The following is a 22,614-nucleotide window of genomic DNA, read 5'->3' as shown; positions in this document are numbered from 1 at the left end:
TGGAAATATATAAGAGAAAATTATTCAATGTCCGAGGATTCAGCTCTGGAATAAATATGATAGTGAAACCACAGTTCCACAGGAACAAGGAATCTATCTATATGGGGAACAGAATAAGACCATTGCCTCCAATTGAGATACAAGTCAGAAGTCAAACTGAAAAGTGTCTCTGAGGATTTGATTGAAGACAGAGTTACAAGGAAAAACTGAAAAAGGGACTCATCTGCACAGTCCTCAGAAAAAAAAAAAAAAAAAAAAACAGTGAAGGTGAATGGAAGAGGAAATATGGAAGGAAAGATTTACAAGTGGTTATTAATGGCTCTGCTGTTCAGATGGTTTAATATTTTCTACTGCAAAAACTCCTTTACAATGTGTTTGTGCTTTGTGACGCACACAAATACTATGGTTGATCAATGTTGTCTGAAAACATTACAAAAATGTCTCCTTTGCCTCTGAATTGTTGTTGGGTTTACCAGCATGGTAAATATTCTTTCCGTTGTATGTGTGGCTCAGAAGGGGCAGCATGCAGAAAAACAATGGAATATGAACATTCCCAAAAGCCAGATATGGCAGCTAGAGTCATAAAGATGTTGTAGTGACTTCTGACTTCTTCCTTGTTCCTCTTCACTGGCATATACACTGCAGCCCCTTTCACCTTCATCGGAATAGCAGCAGACCTTCAAAGTACACACTGTACGCAACTTCAAAGCCTCAGGATTGAATTCCTATCAGTGAGTGCTCAGACAACATCACTGCCCCTTCACAGATAACTCCACAAGCTTCAGCAAGTATGAAAAGAGCTACTGAGGGAATTGGCTGCTCCAACACATCACCAACAGGATACTCAGTTTCTCTGGTATTGGCCCTAGTGTGAATGCTCTCTTTGCATTAGGTAGTGGGGTATGTACTCTCATTTCAGAGTTACCTGACCCCATATGGCTCTTCAGTCCCCTTCCATACTATCAAAGACACCAAGAGCACATAGTGTGACAAGATTTGGTGAGCATTTGAATCCAAGGCAGCACTCTTTGGCAACACACAAGTATAAAGGCTTATCAGCAGGGCCACATGAGAGAGAAGACTGATAAATATGAACATCAAGCTCCTTTTACCAGGACTGCTCTCTTTATTTTGAAGTTTATGGCAATACCCATATTATCTATAGATGTTCAAACTGACAATAAACCTTTTCACAGAACATCACTGATGACAGCTTTCAGAGCAACCAGCATGCAGTTTTCTCACATCTTTTCAGAACCAGCTTAGCACCTGATGCTGGAGTGTGAATAGCTCTTTGATTTTCCCCATTGCCTTCCTACATCTTCTTCTATTAATAAATTTACGAGCTTCCAACTCTTCCACTCCTCCAGCCCCAGTAGGCAGGCAAGGGGGTTACAAGGAGCAGGCTGCCTCGTGAACACAGAGCTGGGGCCCTGAGCTCTCCTCGGCACACGCAGGGTGCTCAAAATCATCCACCAGCTGCACAGACCATTTGTGCTATGAGGTCATTCAGCGCTACCCCATCGCTGAGGAATCTGCTGGCCACCTTCCTGACAGCGCAGCATAATGTCCCACCTCGCCTGCCAGCTAGCACAACAGGCTCTCACTGAGCTTGGGCCCCACTCTCCACAGGTGCTTCTCAATCATGCTCTCCAGCATCCATAGCCTCTGGTTACCCATTGACCACCATGTCCGCCTGCCAGCACCCTGCCCTGTTCCATTCCAGCCTCCTCTCTTCGAGCTGTTCTTTTCACCACTGCCAGCATGGTGAAGATGCCATCAGAGCAGGATGAGTTGGCTGGGTACAGACAACTTAGAGACATCCTTGAGAGGGAAAGATTATGGGGAGTCTTCGCAGGAGAAAAGACTGGACTTGCAGAGGAGGAGGATTTGAATGGTGGTATAGAAATGCTGCGCTTTGATGGGAAATCTTTCTTCTCTCTGAGCATGGAGAGGGAGCCATCTAGTCCTTAAATAAGAGGGAGCCAGGAGATGAGAGAGATAACAAGGCTGGTAGTACAGGGGCTTGGCAAACAGGGCCTGTCCAACAACAGTGTCCATGCAAGATGAGCAGGGCAGACACAATGATTGGAGCCAGGTTCAGCAGCGAGACCAAGTCATCAGGAAAGATTGTAGTGACAAGCAAGTCCAAGGTCTAGCTGAAAAGTTGATCCATAGGCCAGAGTCAGTCTCCATGCTGCTAACCAGTGTTAGACACAGTTCAGGACTGCCAGGCAGGCAGTCCATGTGTCAGAAGGGAGGGAGATAGTCCCAGTGGAGTGTCAGCAACAAACGCTTACTTTCTGACAGGTCTGGGTAGCTGAGGGGCTGAGAGCACTCATGGCCACACAGATGGGACACGCTGGTTAGCTAGGCTCTGCTGCTGGCTGACAGCAAGCTGTCCAGGGAGGTGGTAAAGTCACCATCCCTGGAAGCGTTCAAGAAACACGTAGATGTCATTCTTAGGGACATGGTTTTAAGGGCAATATTGGTGGTAATAGGACTGGATGATCTTAGAGGTCTTCTCCAACCTTAATGATTCTATGATTCTATGATGATGGTCTGGGGAGGTCCCTTCTGAAGCCAACTGGTGCTTCCCATTGTCCACTCTAGGCCCATTTTATTTTCCTCCAAATTCCTCTGAAAGACACCCAGTGACACAGGCTTCCAACTGCCTGTAACAGTGCCTCCTCTGGAGAAGAGATGGCAGGTGAGGGAAGAGGTAGTAGATATAATAAATAGGTATTATAAAAACCGAATGGAATAAAAGAGATAAAAATAAATTAATGCTCACTATCTTTTTGAAAGATAAGATATCAGAACAAGAGAAGGTGAAATAAAAGTACAAAGCTTCTTCACGCAGTGTGCCTTCATCCTTTGGATACCTTGCCTCAGGGGAGTGTGAGTAAAAAGCATTTATGTGGTTTCATAAAATAACTGGACAGGGAAACTGCAGAGGAAGAACACAATTAAATGCAAAGATTCGACATCTGTCTCTCAGGCTGCTCGAAGCTAACAGAATATTTGAAGGGATTGACCTCATACTTCCGTGCTCTTGTATCTTCCACAAGAAATTTGCCACTGGAAAGTCTCACAGCCAGGAAATTCAGTTAAGTGGTCTTTTATTCTGATCTGGCTCAGCTGTCCTCATTCATTCTCCTAATGAAATTCTGTGGTGACATTACCATTTCTCCCAGAACAGCCCCACACTTGCTATTTGAATGTCTGGTGAGTGATTCTCTGTCCTAGGCTGGGTTTTCATCTTTGCAGTCTCTCCCTGCCAGGGTGACATCTTTCAGAAGGGTCAAAGAGATAGGAGGGAGCTTTCCTGGTGGGTAGATCAGAGCCCTTAGGGGACAGAAGGTCTCCAGAGACAGAGAGAAGACCAACACTAAACTGCAGAATCTTGGATTGTTTGTTCTTTCTCTTAAAAGGCCACCTGTGAATGCTTTGTCTTCAATATGGTAACGCAGCAGTGGGCAGCAAGAAAATCTTTTAGAAAATAGTTTTTTATTATCTGAGGGAAACTCAGGAATTTCTCCAACTTTTCTCAGACTTTTGGAGGAAAGGCAGTCTGGTAATGGCAGTCTGATAATGGCAATTTGCTCCACCTTGCTTAATCAGGAAGAAATTATCTCTCAAGAGCTGTAGCGACATTGAATCGATCTTCAGCATCCCAGGTCTGAAAGTAATCAGGAGAGTAAGAAATGTGCCCTTCAATAAAATGGCCCATTTAGCCCAATGTTTTCCTCCAACAACAGTAGTAATAGATAATGTTTAAAAGCACATGCCTACCCACTTTCTGCAGCCTATTTTCCTAGTAATCTTCCAACATCTAAAAGTCTTGTGTTATGGAATCTGGAGGGTGAAACCCAGTCCAGTTCTTTAAATATCATAAATTAATTTCATCCCTTTTTTGAACCCGCTGATAGCATTGGCCTCTACAATCTCTCCTGCGGCATCAAGTTCCACACATTCACTCAATACTATGTAAAGAAATACTTCCCTTGTTTGTTCTAATTCCTCTGATACTAAATTCACTGTGTATCCTCTAGATTGTCACGTTGCAGAACTTCTTTGTGAAAGACAGATTCATCTTGTCCATCATCATGATTTTATAAATGTCAGTCATATCTTCTCTCAACTTTACCATCTCTCCAAAAGAAGAAGAGTTTTCCAATAATCCCTCATAAAGCAACTACTCCAAGACTGATCTCTGCTGCCCTTCTCTGTACCTTCTGTAATTTCATCATGTCTTTCTTGAAATATAGAGACCAGAACAGTCCCCAGAGCTCAACATCAGATTGCACAGAGATTTTATCTAGAGCTAAAATGGCATCCTCTGTCTAATTTTAGTTACTATTATCAATATGCCCAACATTTCTTGTGGCTGTTGCCAGAAGGGTAGTAAATGTGAATTCCAAGATCTCCTTCCTAATTTGAAACTGCAGATCCGAGTTCTGAGATCAGCATCATGTAAGCATGGGTTAGTTTACTTTCTCTAGATGAGAAATATTTTCTCTAAATGAGAATATAACCTTACTTAGATTTACTAAGTTTTTGATTGCTTAATTTTTTATTACTATTTATAGTGAAGTTCCTCTGAGAGTTTTCTGCTCAGCCTCTTGGTTTCGTGTGACTCTCCTAAAGTCTCTTGCCATCAGAACAGTATTTCTGCACCCGAAGTAAGTCAGTATCAGCCTTAGACTTGATTTCACTGTTTACTTGCTTTTCCAGTTTATCCATAAACACACTGAATGAAACTAGTCCCAGCAGCAACCCCTGGGATATGCTCATAGTTCATCCTTCTTCATCCTGAAAAGTACCAAATGTGACCTATCCTTTGCTCATCTTTCATTTCACAAAATGATCTTTCCTCTAACTCTGCAGTAATTTAGTTCCTTTACTTACTCTCAGTGAGGAACTTTGTCAAGGGGGCTTTGGAGGTCTGAATGTATTATTTTGCCTAGCCACATGCATATTAACATCATTCCAGAACCCCACCCTTCCAGAACCCAGCATGGCCAAAATTTCCCTTTACAGAAGCCATATTAACTTTTCTCAACAGATGGTTTTCACATACTTGTCAATCTTACTGTTTATTATAGACACCACTGTCTTGCCACAGAAGGAAGTCGGATTCCCCACTTATTTTTCGTAGTGGGAGTTACACTGGCAATCCACAAGGGCTCTGGCACAGATACATTAATGACAGGTTATACAGCTTGGCCAGCAGTTCACAGTTTCACATTTAAACTCCTTCATGGCTTTCAGGAAAATGTCATCCAATCATGGTGACTTATAAATATTCAAGGTATCTGTTTGGTCTTATTTCAAGAATAAACTGTCTTTTCTGATCAGTCTACCGCAAACATGTCATCAGGAGTTGAAATCTTCACAACAAACAGGGTACTTCGTGCTCACTAACAGAAGAAGGAACTGTATCCCAAGGCTTCTCTCCCAGGCAGAGATAAAAGAAAGGAGCTTGAAAGCTTTCTAAACTCCCTGGGAGAAACATTTGAAGTCTGATGTCTTGGCAACAAATCTACTTCTAAAAAGCAGACTTGTTTTGTCACTTTCCTGAAAGCATGATCGGTAGTGTGGCTGCTGCTGCATCTTCAAGGTCATACTATTCAGAGGCAGAGGCAAACCAGGACCAGCGTGGAAAAATACAAAGTGTGACACTAGGGGGTGGTATTAAACTAAGTGGAAGTATATAATTTGGTTTCACTTAGCTTCTTTGAAATTCAGTCTCACAAAAGTGATGTGTTGCATCCAAGCCCTTCAAGCATTCATTTATCTGCGTTGGTAACTTCCCAGGACCCACGTGACAGTTTTGTTTGTCATTGTGGTCCCATGATCCATCTCTGGTATGAGATCAGACAAATACCTCTACACATGAGTGCCTGAACATGTGCAACAAAAAACACACATTTTTTGTTGCATACAACAAAAGAGACACACAAATAAACAAGCAGAATCAAAACAGGAAGAAAAAATTCCTTGTCCTGGACATGCATGAGGGAGTAGGGAATTCAGCTTCAACAACTTTGCTACCACATCCTTCTTTCTCCACAGAAAAAGAAGGCAAAACAGTCTTGACTGTTTTAATGAGCCTCTGGCTCTTGCTAGCCTGGGTCTGCCTCCGTGTAGGAGCTGTGTACTCTTTCAGTCCTTAGAGATGTATCTGTTTGCACTGTGCATCCAGGGAGCTGCCCTCTGACGGATGATCTGCAGGCATGACATATAGGGCACCCAGTGGTTCTCATCCTTAGGGGAGCTCAGATCCAGTTTAATTCATCCAGAGCAGAGATTTTGTCAGTCTCTGTGACAACATGAAAACTGAAGCTTCACTCTTGGGAGGCTCAGAGTCCTCCCTCATGAGAAAGTTGGTTCATGACGTTCCAGTTGCTTTTCTCCACAGACACTGAAGCATTCTGGTCAACATAGCCAGCTGTTGGTGAAAAACCAGGACAGTAAATAGATATTTTCCTCCATTAGGAAAGATGCACATCAAAACCTCTTCCATACTAGACATTAAAACTCTTAAAAGCTATCACCTCGTGGAATCTCTGCAGATCTTCACTGTTTCTTCAGTGGATGAAACGACAACAACATTTGTGATGATCTGGCTGGAGTACGAATCAGATGCCTGTATGTAATGTTGCCCAGTGGCTTTCTGCCACAGCTTGGAAAGCTAAAAGCTCTCTAGCTAATGCATTATTTTATTTCAGTGATCTCATGTTTAAAGCATCATTTCCTTAGCCTGAGGCTCTCCCGTGGGGTCAGTAAATTCCACTTTCAAAGAAGGTTTTAATTCCTTGGTGAGTGACAAGCTGGAATGGTGATGTGAGTCCTAATCCCTCTTTTGAATGGTGAATGGAGCTTCTCATCATTAGTACATCAGACATGCTACCAAATATATCTTCAGCTTCTCCTCATTAGTACATCAGACATGCTATCAAAGATATCACGGGACTAGCAAGCACCAGTTTGCAACAAGCCAGCTGGACAAGAAGAAATGGAAAGGTCTTCTTCCAACTACACCAGCCTGCAGGGCCTCTGCTGGACCCTCCCTCCTCCCCTTCTAGTGGTGAAGCATGAGACAGTGCGCACAGTTTTCTTTTCTCTCCCATGTCTTTTCTCTCCTTCAAACTATCATTCCTCAATTTGCCTGGGAGAGGAAAATTAATACTTAAAATATGTTCCTCTTTATTCATTCCTGCTCTATTTCCTCCTCCTTTGAATTAATTTCTAGCTCCTTGTCGTTCTACTGAAACATCCTAACATGTTCCTTTTCTATCCCCTGCGCTCCTACCACTTGGTATCAGCACAGTGAAACAAATACATTAAGAGATAAGCAAGGGAGGGGAATGGGGGAAAATCAAAGAGACAATCATTTTCCTCATTTTCCCCAGGCTGCTTTTTTTTTCACTGAGGATTAATTTCCATTATCCCAAAAGCCTTTATGTCTACTTCCCTGCCGTTATCCTGGGTTCAGCACTTCCTGGGAATCTAATTTCTCAGTTTGGAAGACAATATAAAAATGACCTGGCAATAGCCATGAAGTGACATGACAAGGCCATTTTTCTCTTGCAGTGCCATTGCTCACACTGCAATGGAGGAAGACTTGCTATAGTGAGCAGTGTTTGTCTCCTTATTCTTGCCCATTAAGTCAAGGATACCCATGCCTTTTAGGAAGTATCATCACTGTCAGAGAATTTTCATTCTGACAACCCAGTTCTCCTTGTTCTGCCCTACCATCTGCATGCTATGTCTTTCCCTTACTTTTTTGTTGTGGTTCCACCCCTCTGTGCTCACATTCAGTAGATTACTGGCAGGCAAAAAGTCTCTCTCTGCACAGGTAAGAGGCACTCGAACTAGTGAAGGTGACCTTAAAGGTCAGCCCTGGGTCTGCTTGCCCCTTGTCCACAATGGATCTTTTCCTTCCATTTCAGATGCACGAGCCTTCTCTTCCCACAACTTTCTGAGTTTCAGCAGCCAGCCCCACTTCCTGCTCTATTCAGTGCCTGACTCCTGACTCCCACTACCTTTCCACTCCATAGACAGACAGATAGGTAGGGACGGGCCTCAGACGTATTTTGGAAAGGCAGAAAAACAGGATTAAGTGAGCTCTAGCCATGTAGTACAAGCCTAGTCCTACCTGGAAGCCCTTTGGCTATGAACAACAATTTTGAGATGACATAACCAGCAAAGACTGCTTAAGCAAAGTGCCCTGCTAACTAAGCTACACAGCTTGTAGCCTGGCTCAGATACAAGGGGAACAAGTTATGGCTTCTTGCAACAGCATTCACAGAGCCAAACACAACAGTTTGCTTTCTGCCTTGGTATTACACAGCGAAGTGGTAACAGCAAGCAATAAATAACATATCTGAAGGGCATTATTACTTTTGGTCTTCTGGCTTTCACTGATTTTAATGATGTGAATTTATAGCTGCATTAGCTATTTATCACATCTGAAAAGGGTTGCAATGGAATACTCTCATTTTCCCATAGCTAACTTCTACTTAATTTTTAGTTCTTAAACAGGACTCATGATGAGACCTCCAGGTGCTTTACAATGGAGGGAAAAGCCATTTACAGGAAGAGAGAACAAAACATTGCTTGAGCCACACAGCAGAGTATTCACACAGACAAAATAAGACCAGAAGGTCTCATTTTTCTTGCACTGGTCTTTACACTGGGTCCTGCTGGTAGCCCCAGTAATAGTTACTTCTCTCTTTGCTCAAACAAGTCAAAGGAAACCATAATGTTTTGTTTCACTGCTTTTGTTGTTATTTTTAACTGAGAGCAAATGTTTTTTGGTTATCAGGCCACTCATCTGAGGTATTCTGGCAATTTTCTTAATTTTACGTAGAGTCCGGAAAAAAAGAATGATTCTTCAAGAAATATTCAACAACTGGCAAGCTCAGCATCTGGTAGAAAAACTGAAGAACAGTTTAATAGTGCAGATAATTTCTGATCCCCCTAGCAAATAATTTTATCATTGCTTCGCCTATGTTTATGGCAAGCTATCAGCCCAGATACAAAACTTCCTCACCAGCTCTAACTATAGCTGAGGCTGGAAGAAAAAGAAATGTATTGCCACAGATGTCACCATCTGCTCCACCATATGAAAGGGGAACTTTGTTTTGGAGCTTTACTAGCCCATTACACTCCCCACTTTCTGAAGTTACGTTTTCTGGTATTTGCTGAGCTTTGATATATTGCAGAGACAAAGAACAGAAACAGGCAAATAAGCAGAATGTGCTGAGGGAGATTTCTAAGGGCATAAAGAGGAGACAGGCACCAAACTCTCATCACTCTTCTCAGAGAGCTCTGCAACAAAGTACTCTCTGTGGTGCTACCTTCATTTTTCTTTGTCTTCAGTGAAATTAAGCTAGGTTGTTCTGTGCCCCTGTGACAAGCATACTTTCCTGAAAAACAGTCCCAAAGCTAAGCTACTCCTCATTGCTTGCAATGAAACACAATGAAATGTCAATAGTTAAAGGAGCAAAGTCCAGTTTGATTACAGCCTTTGGTGTGTAGGCAATTACAGTTTGAAATGTATGCCTGTGGATGTGGCCAAAATGAATTACAACAAAGGCATCAGATGGGTTAAATCTGAATCTGCTGGTGTAGTCACCTCTTCCCCTCATCCATCAATTTTCTCTGTTGATAGAAAAAAATCATAGAACTGTCTGGATAAGACCTTTGAGGTCACCTAGTCCAACGATCAGCCTAACTTATGAAGTCCCATCACTAAACCATGTCCTTTAGTGCCAAGTCCATATATCTCAGTTACCTCCAGAGATGGGGACTTTGGCTGCCCTGGGAGCATTCCAATGTAAGAGACATGCTGCCCTTGGCTCTTGCTGGTGGCCGAAGTGTTGGGCTGTTGCTTGGCTGCAGGGAGACGACATCATCAACAGCTTCCCTTCTCCTCAGGGTCCCAGGGCACAGTGCTGGTACCTGCATGGGACTGCAGTGAGCAGACTGTGGTTACAGCATGCTGGAAGTACAGGAAGACATGGGTTTCATGCTCAGCAGTGGGGCCAAGCCGGTTCTATCAACCTGCTCCCCTCTCCTTCCCATGATGCTATATTGGTTCAGCTGGTTGCTCCTCTTAACCCAGGAGCCTCTCTTATCCAGTGCAGTTCTCACTCAGCTTCCTCCCTAGGATCTACTCTGTAGAAGACAAATTTAACCCCCACACCCTGAGTCCCAGCATCAGAATTCCCTGGAGCCAGGTATTGCTGCTGAGTAATGCAAATTCAGCCTGGGAAGGAGAGCTGCTGAATCATAATTGTACAGTTGGAACTGTGTAGAGAGCATATTGTTAAAGCAAGTGCACAGTCTTCTGTAATCTACCATGAAGTGTAAATACTATCCTGCTCATAGGCTGGAATATATATACTTGCAGTATATAGTATAGTAAATATATATATTATATATATTATATAGTGTATATATATATACACTATATAATATATATATTTATACTATTTGCACATTAATTTATGTGAGTTTTGGCACTGCTATGTCTGAGAAAGGCAAAGTACTTTTCTATCTCCCATCTGACTACACGCTGCACACTGAAAGACCATACCTGTTTGGAACCTAGCAGCCATAAAAGCTGAGAAAAGTTGTCAAAATAAAATACTGATTATCAATTTTAGACACCTTGGTATAAAGAAACAGTAAAGGCTAACAGAGGAATGGAGAAAATAGAGCAGACTTGAAAATTCATCGAACGTCAATTGTTGCCATGAAGATTACACTGGAAGCCCATAAAAGAGTTATCACTCAATAAACAAAAAAGAAACAAATGGAGAACTAACAGTGATGTCTGTGTAACATGAAACTGATTATAAAGATCAGATGTTATCAAAATGTTTGTATCAGAGAACAGAAATGAAGACCCAGAATTTAACTTCTTAGAAAGCAGAGGATCGAGTGATTTAGACCTGAGTTATGTTTTAATATTTTCTTTAACATGAAGGGCTCAATCTTCTTTGAGAACAGGAGATTATCAGCAGTGGACAGGATATGGCTTCTTGTTCTTCAGGACATTGATCTTCTCCATCTTCACCTAACTTGTCCAGCCCCTGTGGTTTTCCTCAGGAAGTTCACTTTAGTTCATTCCATTTCCTTCCTTGTAACACTTTCTCACTGGCCAAAATCCCATTCAGTCTGTGGAAGGTGGGACTAGGATTCTTCTAGGCTCTCTCTTCCTGCAATGTTTAAAAAATAGCTGTACGTCCCCTGCAGGGAAGGATTCTGCAAGTTTTTCTATATAGCACTGCTTATTCAAGGCTGTTATGAAGTTACTTACAGAAAGCCAAAACTTCTGATGTTCCTGCGTCACTCTCATCCAAGGGAAGGGGAAGAAGGACAGCACCAGCTGACAGTGCTGCTGTTCAAATTTCTCTTCATATGCTGCATCTTTAGAAGGTAGAAATGCATATGAGGGGTTTTACTGGGAAAAAAAAAATCACAGAAGGTTACCATTTCATATTCCACATGCACAGTGCCAACAGGAAATCATTCCCAAAATTATTAAATTGGCAAGGCAGACTGTTGGAATTGGATAGATCTACAAAAATACTGTGTTGGCACAAGGACTTCTGTAATATCTTAACCTATATGCCTATATGTCAGTACTTTCCAGACATAAAGGACATTCTCAAATGCCAGTTTTGTGAATATGTGAATTTTTCAGTAAAGTAAATGTTAATGTTGTCAAAATTATGAATCTTCCATCTCAAGTCCTGTATTTCTACAGCCTTCAGTGATGACAAATATGAATACATGATGAAATGCAACACCTGTCCTAGAGCAAGCCACTCTGAATTCTCTAAGGATGATTAATTTTGACAAAATTCTACTAACAATGCTGCTCACAGTTTCACTATTGCCATGTCTCCAACAAAATTCAGCAAAGCTTAGCCCAGTTCTCAGGGACATCTGCTCGTTCACATTAAAAAAAACACAACCCTGCAATCTGACATGGCCAGCTGAAAAACATATTGGGAGGGAATTCTTCCATGAAACATACTGGGAGGGCATTAATAAAGGAAATTGAGAGCTGTTTTATTTAAAATCCATGCTAGGCAGTGGTTGTAGGGTGTTTGATCTCATCATCTCTGTCTGTTCTCATAGCAACCCCAATAAACTAGGCAGGAATCCACAGGTTCCCACTTTACAAGCTTTCTGAGCCAGATGCCCAACTCACCCTCTGGGAAGGTTCATACATCATTATCTTCAGGTTTCAGCAGAGTTGCATGGGATGTGGCTGCCCCAGGGAAAGGAGGCGTCTGCCATCCCTCCCTGCCACCATTTTCTCCTGGGTGTGCTGAGGGAGGTGCCCAAGGGGAAGATAACTCCATGTCTGGCAGAGGAACTGGGGGAAAAGGAATACTGGGGGGCAATGGAGATGCACATCTGGGGGAATACTCCATGAAAGCTGAAGAAGCCCCTTGGGATTTCACTGAAGGTAAATTTGGCCGTGCTTAGCACGGCATCTGCATCTATTTCCCCAGCGTCAAAGATGCAGGCAAAGTCTCACTAAACGAATACACTGAGAAGGAAAAAGGGAAGAAAAGAGGAGCTGAAATACAGTTATATTTTTCTCACAGCTAGTCTATCATAAGGGCTGTATTGTGGGATCTACGTGTTACCCATCCTGATACCTGATTCAATCACAGTGGAGAGAAATCTGATGGCACTGGAAGGACTTAAGGAGGTGAGGATTTATGTTGAGGTCAGCGCTGTGTTAAACTCAACTCTGATTAAGGGAGAAGGAGAGCAACGGCCTGAGATCATCTGAGATGACAGAGGATTTGCATCAAGTTGATTACAAAATGATGCAATGTACTTTCCTGGGGGGATGGAACAAGGAAGGATCAGCATCAGAAGCTGAGCTGGCAAGGGGGCTTTTTATGAAGATAATGAAAAGGAGGAAGCAATGGAGGACAGTGGTGCTTTGTGGAAGAGATTTATTAAATGTCACAGGATCCTGATGTGGAGGACAGGCAGATAGTATAGCAAGAGATCACTGCAGCTGCATCCATATGTCTGCAAGTGTTTCAGAATCAAGAAGTAGGCATATAGAGGGGGAGATAGTAGCACGCATTTGGGACAGGAGAACAACGAGCCCTGTAGAAAGGCTGAGGCTTCAGGATAGCTTATTGCTGTCTAGTCTACAGAGAACTAGTAATAAAAGTATCTGTATAGGCCGTGAAAATGGGAAAGGCAAAGGGAAAGTGCTAGCTATCATCTGGAAGAACTAATCCCACAAAATCTGGTAAAGATTGAAGTGTCCAGAACCCTGTTGAGTTCATTATTTACAAAATAAGTCAACGTTAGCCATATCCTGGAAGATGTAAGAAGGGGAAAGATAAATTAGAACAAGTAGATGTGGGCAGGTTTGTAGCTCACTTGAGGTGCTGAGACAGCTCTCCAAAACATTGGTCATTATGTCTTTGCAAGGCATTTCCATAGAAGAAAGGGAGACCCTACCAAATTTTAAAGCTGTTCAGGCTAGCTGTAATACCCAAAAATTGTTAAAGTAGATTATCCTGAATTCAGTTGATTGACACAGGGTACGTAATAAGATGCTAAAGGAATTAACAAGGTGGCAGCCAAGATGAAATCCCTGCCCTTGAGCCTTACTCCCACTGGAGCACTGTCTGGAAATGCAGGAAGAAAGATTCAAAGTCTTCACTCACTTGCCCATTGTTGTTTTTTTGTTTTTCTATGTTCTACATATGGCTGATGACAGTCTTCTGTTCTTACTTAGTTCTTATTTCTCTTCTGTTTCCCATCCTTTCAAAGTCTCTTTGTGCCCTACCATCTATACCCTTTTCAGTTCCTTCTTTGCTTGATCTGCATATTCCTCTAGTCTCCTCACATTTCTCTCATGCTTCAGCCATATTTCCCAACCTTCTGTAGCCCCTTCTCATTCTGTAGATACTTCCTCCCATCATTCTGTTCCCTTTCTCTCTTTGTAGAGCTTTCTCAGGCTCAATTTTCACGAGTTCTGAACATAACATTTTTTCCAACAAAATGTTCCAGCCTTTTCCAGCAAAAGTCCCTACTCTGCCCTATAAATAAACTCCTACCCTGATATTGGTTCACTCTGTGCAGATGAAAGAAAAGAAGCATGCATCCCCATTTTCAAAGGTATGAAAAAAAAAGTAACTATCTATGGATAATGTGGCTATTTAAACTCAAACAGATCATCTTTGTAGGCGCTTTCCCTCTCTGATGTCACACGTCTCACAGCCCAACAACTTTAAACACAGCTTGAATGAGAGCATTATCTGAGTGGACACAGGGTTTCAATAATTTTTTTTATTACACTGATAGGAATATAAGAAAGGGAATCCTTCAGATTCTAGAAAACATCCCACATCATATTAGAATAATTCTAAGGTACATGAAGTTGAATTTAAAAAATTTTTACAGTTACAACTTCCAGCATTTGTAAAAAAATGTATATAGCCCCATAGAAAATAAGTACATACACGTAATGCTATTGTAAAAGGTGTTTGAAAGTATTCTGATGATTTTAAAGATTATATTGATTAAAATGCTCTTATTATTTTCTAATTTCATAAGCCAGCGTTTTGTTTTATGGGCACTTGATTCCTTCTACATGTATTTATTCAGCCAGTTGATCATATCCCTTCTTCCTTCCTCAATGTAAGGTTTATCCTGAGGATTGATGTTTTCTTTTTTGCGGTGCACAAAACCATGAGTCTGTCCAGGGTAAATTTTAACTTCATAATCAACTTTAGTGTTTTGTTTAAGCTTCTGTTCCAGCGCAGTAACCTGTAACAGAGAACGTACCATCTTGGCTGAACATTGAGTTAGCATGTTAGGCATTTATAGTCTTTTTTTTTTCCCCTCCTCTATGTTTTTAAGTTCTGCTTTTTTTTTTCTCCAGAAGAATAAAAGCATGCAACTGTACAAAACTGCATAAGGTGTATAAGTTACTCTAATACTACCTCTAAAGACAGAAGCACTTACAGCTCATTGTCACAAGAAGGATAACATGAAGTCATTGCTACAAGTAACTTTCGATAGGCTCCAAGAAATAAAACCTGGCAATATTTTGAATCCATTTGAAATGGAGGGAGAAGAAGAACAGATGCAAAACTGACAGATCAAAGTTACTGGGATTTTTGCCAGGAAAACACCACTCAAAGAAAACGCACCCTCCTGTTTGCTCCCCTTTCTAGATTATCTTTTTCTCCAGACATTCTCCACCCTTGCTCCCCAGGAAGACTTTTGACAAGTGTACCAGAAAGCAGAAGCTCTGCAGGACAAGCAGCCCGCACATAAAGTGCCCATATTTTGCAGAATCAGAAAACAGAATCAGAAAACATTTTTAGTGTCACTGTAAAACTTTTTGGGTTAAAGATAAGCAACATAAATTTGTGTAGAACTGTAGTAAAAAGGGGGAAAAATGCAAATTGGAATAGGCTCCCCAGAGAGGTGGTTGAGTCACCATCCCTGAATGTGTTTAAAAACCATTTGGACATGATGCTCAGGGACATGATTTGGCAAAAGGTTGTTAGAGTTCGGGTGGCATGGTTAGGTTGTGGTTGGACTTGATGATCTTCAAGTCTTTTCCAACCTCAGCAATTCTACAATTCTAAATTCATCTTCTGGTTTCTCTTAAGTAAATACCAATTTACAAAACAAGAACAAAAAGCATGGAGACAAATATCTTCAATGGGAAACTCACTTGCTCCAGAGGGACGATTTCATCATTTTCAGCAAAAATGAAGAAGGTTGGGTGAAGCAAACTGCTTTTGTCATCAAAGAATCTGATCACTCCTATGGGAAAAGGAAAGGCATATGAAGTGACTAATGCTAGTTAAAGAGGTTAAACCACTGCTAAAGCTATCCAGTCAAAATAAAAGACATTACAATAAGTTACAGCTGATCAGATTATAAAGGAATTAAACACACTTTGTTTGAAAGTCCCTTTTACTTTGAGAAGTTCCCGTGTTTTGAGTTGCTGTTAAAGACAGAAAGAGAAATTTCTCTGTTTGAGAAATTCAGGGAAGATCATTACTCAATTAAAGTAGTCAAAGTAATGGTATTTTGTAATCATATCAGCTTCTTTAGTAAGCTGTCACACTGAGTTTTGTCACAGGAGCGCTCCTACAGGACAGCTTCCTGCTCTGGTTGTGCCTTCCCACAACACAACAGCCATCTGACACTTACCATAAAGAGACACTCCTGTCCTTAGATGAGGATTTTTCAGCATCAGGTGTTGTACTGCTGCTCCACCCCAGCAGAACCCAATTACACCAATGCTCTTTGCACCACAATGTTCCTTTAGATACTTCATGACAACATCAACTTCTCTAAGAAACATAAAAAAAGAAAAGAGAATTAAGGCTTGAGCTCTGCTCCCCTGGCTTCCCTGATGGCTACTGCTACTGCCCAGAGGCAGCTGGGCATCCACTGCCCATGGGAGGGGCTAGTGACTGCCTTTCTCTTGCTTGTGCTTTTTCTCCTTTCCTTCACTTAATAAACTGCCCACAAGCTTCCTCAGATATTTCCCTCCTATTCTGTTTGTTGTACTGCCTAGGAGCAAATGCATGAGTTCTTGTGCTGGCTGAGGTCCCACAGCGGTAAAATTACTCATTTCTGAATTATAGGACAACCTGTAGGAGAAAATACCCAAGGAGAAAACACGCAAATTCACTCTTCCCAGATCACTGTAAGTAGAACCTGAGGGGATTTTACATATAGTATGCCAATTAATTTCACAAGTGGCAATATTTGTCCTACAGCATAACATAAATAAAATATAACACAGTTAAGAGATATCAGATGAAAGTTTAATATGACTAGAGAATGGCAAAGTAGTATGCTCAATATCCTTTCAGCACTGAGGTGCCCAAAACTGAACACAGTACTTGTGGTGAAGCCTCACCACTGCTGAGTATAGCAGCAGGATTCCTTCCCTAGTCCTGCTCACCACACCATTCCTGATACAAGCCAGGATGCCATTAGCCTTCTTGGCCACACTTCTGGTTCATATTCAGCCAACAGTCCATCAGTACACCAAGTCTGACAGGAAGCAGGACTAATGAATTCAATTTTGTTAGGTGACTACATCTTGCCTGAAGCCCATGGAAGTTGTGCTTGCCTGTAGGAACTGCAACCAAATGGAAGTGGAACAAGCCCCCCCAGCTTTGGGTTATTCTTTTGAGTCATTAATCTTCCTTCTACTCTCAGTACAATGAAATAATGGTCACTTTTACTCTTGCTCTCCAAAAAACACCCCTCAGATAACCGTAAATTCAACACTTGAACTGCATGAAATTTTTGTTTCTGGACATCCAGCTGTATTTGACACAATAATAATTTAAGACCTAATCCTGCATCTTTACTGAGGCAAAAATTCCTATGAAATAAGCACATCCACATGTGGAACAATAAACAACTGTTGTACTTGTCTATTTTGCCGGCATCTCGGGATTTCACCCATTCATAGAAGGTAGCCCAGTCATTCGAAGGTTTCCACGGTTCTTGTCCCACAAAAAAGTCTGGCAGGATGGCCCTGTAGGAAAAATAAAAACATTTTATGCTCATGACATAACACTAAAAAGGGATTAAAAGGAAGTCTGTGTGTGCTACAGCAAGTTTGGTTTCTTGAATACACGTAGAATTTAATCTCCATCAAAACATTACACAAGCAACCTCCATTGTTTTTCTGTCTAAGAAGCACAGACAGCCTAACTTGCCCTGCTAAATAATAATTTTGCCCTGCTAAAATCCATTAACTAATTTGACACATTTTAAATTGCAATTGGAAGTCCTTAGAGGCCTCCTATCAAAATAGAAGAGAAAAAAAAAAAGAGCGAGCGCCTACAATTTACAGGGTTCATTCATTAGGGCTAGAAGGAATGATAATGCAATAACACAGAGAAGAGGATATCCAGGATGCTTTCACATATCTGAGACCTTGTTTCTTTGTCTGGTACAAGCTTGTACACTTCGTTTCCATAGAATTGCTTTCAGCTTCCCTGAAATTTTTTGCCAAAACAGCAAACATGCAAGCATGCTATGAAGCAGGATGTATCAGGCTCACAGAAGCATTTCAGTCACCCAGTCAAAGATTCAAAATAAGGCTTTTCTGGGTTCTTTTTACCCCTCCCCCCCCCCCCCCCCTTTGAGTACTCGCATACTGCCTTGATATGGTAGGACTGCTCAACAACATTCTTACAGTGCTTTAGCAAACAGGAGATTCATTAATTGAAACCTATGAAATTGCTTATATTTCTTATGGCTTATAAAGAAAAGGAAGTGGAAACGCAACCTGACTTTCTCATTAAAAAGACACTTTGCAAAGTGTAGGATATCTTACACGTATCCATTGGCTGTTAGCATATCGGCTATGTATCTCGTGTTTGGGAGCTCCCATCCAAATATGTCATGAATCACAATCACAGCTTTGTCTGTGCTGGTGGAGGGTTTGGAGACATAGGCCTTGATGTGCTCCACTTGTACTTCCTGCCCACGGCCACCATAATCAAATCTGTCTCCAATGTCACATGGACAGGGCCTTAACTCGTTCGCCATCTGGAATGCCACCCAGGAAAAACAGAACACTCAGGGGTGAATATCACAGCACGCTGAAAAAGACCAAATACAGCGGTGTCACAGACTGGTTAACTTCTTAATCCCTTCACTGATATTGTGAACAAACCCACTGCTGTCAGATCAAAAATAATACATGGGTCAATCAGCAAATTGGGTTATTTTTCATAATAATAATATCATCAGAGCTGTTTATGTTATCAGTTCTTCCACAGGGATCTGGTACATAGCTTGAACTTGTGCACCCTACAATAATAAAGGGCAACCAGGCAGGCAACCGTCACAAATAATTAAAATAGGGATAAAGCCAAATCTTTTACCCTTCATCATATGAATGTGTAACACTCTATCATAGACTGTAAAGGCTTAATACAGGGCTTAGCATTAAAAAAAGTAAAAGGAATTAAAACAACTAGCATATTAAAAACAATTAGATTTATATTACATGCAGTATTTTCCTCTAGAACAGTCAATTTTCTATGGCAGACCTTTTCAGTGTCAAGAAATCCTCTCTCTAAACCAGCTTTAGCCTCAGATTGCAGATTTTGAAGGAGACTTAAGGGGTTTGCAAATAAAAATATACTCAGTGGTAACCAGAGTGCATAAACAAATTTAGTTAATATTAAAAGGAATTAGTTTTAACTCCAAGATAGGAAAAAAAACCTGAATGTAAGGAAAAATTCCTGAAATTGAGTCAAATATTTTACAAACAAAGGAACAATAAGGGTATGGTTAAATTTTTACCATTAAATTTTTACTAGCTATTGCTTAAACGAAAATAAACAAGTAATTCACAAAGGTCAAAAAACACCAACAGGAATTAAGAGTGTTTGTGGAGCTTCTTTTCACCACAAGTTAATGATTTTATGACACTGATCTTAGTCCAACCACCTGGGTGAACTGACTCCAGATTGCTACGAAATGACTCACATAAGTTGCCTTAATATGTGAAGATCATCTCAAAATTGTTCAAGATTTTTGAGAGAATGTAGATTAAGCTTTGCCTGAACTCTTTCCATACAAACTGCAAAGCCTGGGAGAACTGTGTAAGAAAAAAAAACTGCTTGGTATACAAACAAGAACAGTTCATCCTGACTGTGCCAAATACACTCACAGAGAGAAATGGGAGAAAGCAGGTTACAGACCTCTCCCTGAACTAGGGTGACTTCAATCGTAGTGGCATGAATGGGATGGCTACCAACAGCAAACCAACTTTACAGCCAGATCTGCACAGTGGTCCAGAATATTCAGAAATCCAATGATCTCAGATGAGTTAGCACATCTCACAAGATCTCACTAGCTGTATACTATTTGAAAGGTGCATTAGTCCTCAGCAAACATGCGTGCAAGTCTAAGCCACACCCCCCTAGAGGTTTCTGATGTTCCCCTCCCCCCCGCCCCCACATGCTGTATTCTCATATGTATATATGAAACCTAATTTAAAATAAGTTTGCCTGGAAAAAAAAATGAATTAATAGACAGGTTTATAAACCAAAGTACAGTATAAACATAGAAGAAGTTGATAAGTATTTTCCCTTCCACAAACTGTTTCTGTTTTATTAAACTAAAATCAGAAAGCAAAACCAGATCAATTGAATAGTAAAGAAGCACATTTTGGAACTTCAAAAAAATGCAAGTGCTATGCCCTACAGTTACATGTATCCTGAAAGGCTTTAATCGTGTACATTTTTAATGAAGTTGTCTGATAGATTTAATGTAGCATATTAAATGTAAAATATTAAATATTTAAGGGTTCAGATGCGGGTAGAAGAGCTCCTAGCTCAAGGCTGTGTAGTGCTGTGGAGGCTCCTATGATGCATCAGCCACATAGGCCTGCAAGCTTTGTAACACTGATCCATTTGGATTATGTTTCTACACTTGCTCCAATAGGTGCTATATACAAGTATTTTCTTTTTGCATTTCTAGGATGCTATTGAAACTTTCCTCCAAAACAAATCCCCCTGCTTTATATTCAACAGAGGCAGTTTGGGAGGAGCTGTGAGCCCACCGCCATCACTGTGCTCTTTCTCATTCCCCGTCTCCACTTCCAAGCACTTGAGCACTTCAAGACCAAACAGCAACTTCAGCTGTCAACAACCTAAACCTACAACTAGAAAAATATAAAGGTAGTGCTGCACAGCTTTCTTCTGCTTTCAAGAGGCTGTCCTGATTCTGAACAGTCTTCATCACCTTGAAAAGGAAAGCAAAGCCCTTCTGAACCACTATCTGGAACAGTTAGGGAAGAAGCAGCACTCTGGTGGCCTTTCAGTGAGCATGAACTCTGTACAAAGGCACATGGATAACGTGCAGGTTCCCCAGACACGTTAAGTCTTCCCTCAGTGTGCACTTGCTTTATGATTCTCACAAGGTAAAACAGTGAAAATTAAAGAAAAAAACAACTAGCCATGCCTACCTGTAGCACAACCGAGGTACGAGGTGGCAGAGCCAAACTGCAGCGCGCAGCAGGGACGGCAGGCACTGGACAGGAGCGTGGAGAAAGTGCTAACTAAGAGTGGAGGGAGTGAGAACCAGGATCAGGTTTCTTCAGACAGGAGTTACGTCAGTCACTGCCCTTATCTGCACATAGCACCAACAGTCAAAAGTTCACTTTTTTTAAGGCTTTTCATTTTACTTAAGGACAGGCAGGATTTGCTACTGGGGCAAGTCATGCTATGTCTGAATATGAAATGTTCCTTGTAGCTTGTACAAAACAGCATGAAGAACACTTAGGAAATGTGCCTGTTTAACTGAGCAATCCATTTAGAGCATTTCTTTTCTTTAAGGGTGTTCCTTTGTTTTCAAAGATTAGGCTAATATCACTCAAGTATTATGCTGACGTTTTTATTCCCTCAGATTATATACTCATTGATGATAGAGGAATGCTAAGTCATCAGCAGGGTGAGGTCCCTCAAACTGTTTATTCATTGGTGATAGAGAAATGCTAAATCATCAGCAGGGTGAGGCAGTGACACAGAGAAATCATTTCAAAGCTCTGTACAAGACAATACAGCATAAAAAGAAGGTGAGAACAAGTAAAACGTAAAAGGGTTACACTTTCGTACATTGTTCTACATATTATAATAAAGGCTTAAAATGCTGATACATTCTTATCGTATCATTGGATGTGTTATAATATTTATTTTTCTTTTGAGATAAAATGACTCCCTTTCTCAGCCTTGTATACCTTTGTAAGAAACTGGAATTTTCTGATCTTTTTATCGATAATTTGGTTTATTCTCTAAAGAGCTTTTAGAATATTCATGATCAAAACTGTTTTCTCAGAAGCACATCACCAAGTTCACTTCTGTCTTGGAAAAGTGACCTGGCTTACCATTTGGTCCTCATGCGTAAGCTGTTTTCCCATGTTCTAAATAATTTTATCACTATTATTTGTTTACAGTTCTTAAAATGAAGGGAGGAAAAAAAAACAAACCAACAGAACAAAGAAATCTACTATGAAGTCATAATATTTGGGCTTGTTCAGCCTGGAGAAGAGAAGGCTGCGGGGCGACCTCATTGCAGCCTATCAATACCTGAAGGGAACCTACACCCAGGAGGGGAGTAAACTCTTCAGAAGGGCTGACAACAGCAGGACTAGGGGAAATGGATCAAAGTTGAAGGAGGAAAGATTTAGGTTGGATGTTAGGGGGAAGTTCTTCACAAGGAGAGTGGTTAGGCCCTGGAACGGGCTGCCCAGGGAGGTTGTGGATGCCCCATCCTTGGACGTGTTCAAGGCCAGGTTGGACGGGGTCCTGGGCAACCTGATCTGAATGTGGATGTTTGGTGGCCCTGCTAGGCAGGGGGGTTGGAACTACATGATCCTTGAGGTCCCTTCCAACCCAGGTGATTCTGTGATTCTGTGAATATTCAAAAAGCAATTATTTGGGAAGTCTTCTTTGGGGGAGGGAGGAGGGGTGTCCCCACATATTGTTACACAGCACACAGTGTTGGGTTCTCCCCACCTTCTTCAAAAAACATTAATAAAAT

At 41.2% G+C, this 22,614-nt stretch overlaps 1 protein-coding gene and 1 long non-coding RNA gene across 2 annotated transcripts; both read right to left on the bottom strand.

Annotated features, from left to right (window-relative positions):
- Positions 1 to 5,080: 5,080 nt before the first annotated feature.
- Positions 5,081 to 10,410, bottom strand: LOC128091030 (uncharacterized). The gene is made up of 3 exons (XR_008211191.1): positions 10,075 to 10,410; positions 9,806 to 9,982; positions 5,081 to 6,454 (listed from the first exon to the last, which is right to left on the bottom strand). It is a non-coding gene; the product is annotated as an uncharacterized LOC128091030 (long non-coding RNA).
- Positions 10,411 to 14,320: 3,910 nt separating this feature from the next.
- Positions 14,321 to 18,662, bottom strand: LOC128091016 (carboxymethylenebutenolidase homolog). Its single transcript, XM_052703918.1, has 5 exons — positions 18,395 to 18,662; positions 17,480 to 17,587; positions 16,240 to 16,382; positions 15,755 to 15,846; positions 14,321 to 14,835 (listed from the first exon to the last, which is right to left on the bottom strand). Exons 1-5 carry the CDS (start codon positions 18,607 to 18,609, stop codon positions 14,656 to 14,658), a joined length of 738 nt encoding a protein of 245 aa, XP_052559878.1. The 5' UTR covers positions 18,610 to 18,662; the 3' UTR covers positions 14,321 to 14,655.
- Positions 18,663 to 22,614: the final 3,952 nt, after the last annotated feature.

The sequence above is a fragment of the Tympanuchus pallidicinctus genome, unplaced genomic scaffold (assembly GCF_026119805.1).
Source record: "Tympanuchus pallidicinctus isolate F22 unplaced genomic scaffold, pur_lepc_1.0 scaffold5, whole genome shotgun sequence".
NCBI lineage: Eukaryota > Metazoa > Chordata > Aves > Galliformes > Phasianidae > Tympanuchus > Tympanuchus pallidicinctus.
This window is presented reverse-complemented; position numbering and strand designations above follow the sequence as displayed.

Excerpts from the sequence above, each read along its gene's own strand:
- LOC128091016 (XM_052703918.1), bottom strand. The coding sequence starts at position 18,609 with ATGGCGAACGAGTTAAGGCCCTGTCCATGTGACATTGGAGACAGATTT. Across the intron at positions 17,588-18,394 it reads CTAACAGCCAATGGATACGT|GGCCATCCTGCCAGACTTTT; the intron begins GTAAGATATCCT and ends TTTTTCCTACAG. Across the intron at positions 15,847-16,239 it reads GACAGGAGTGTCTCTTTATG|GAGTGATCAGATTCTTTGAT; the intron begins GTAAGTGTCAGA and ends CTTTTCCCATAG.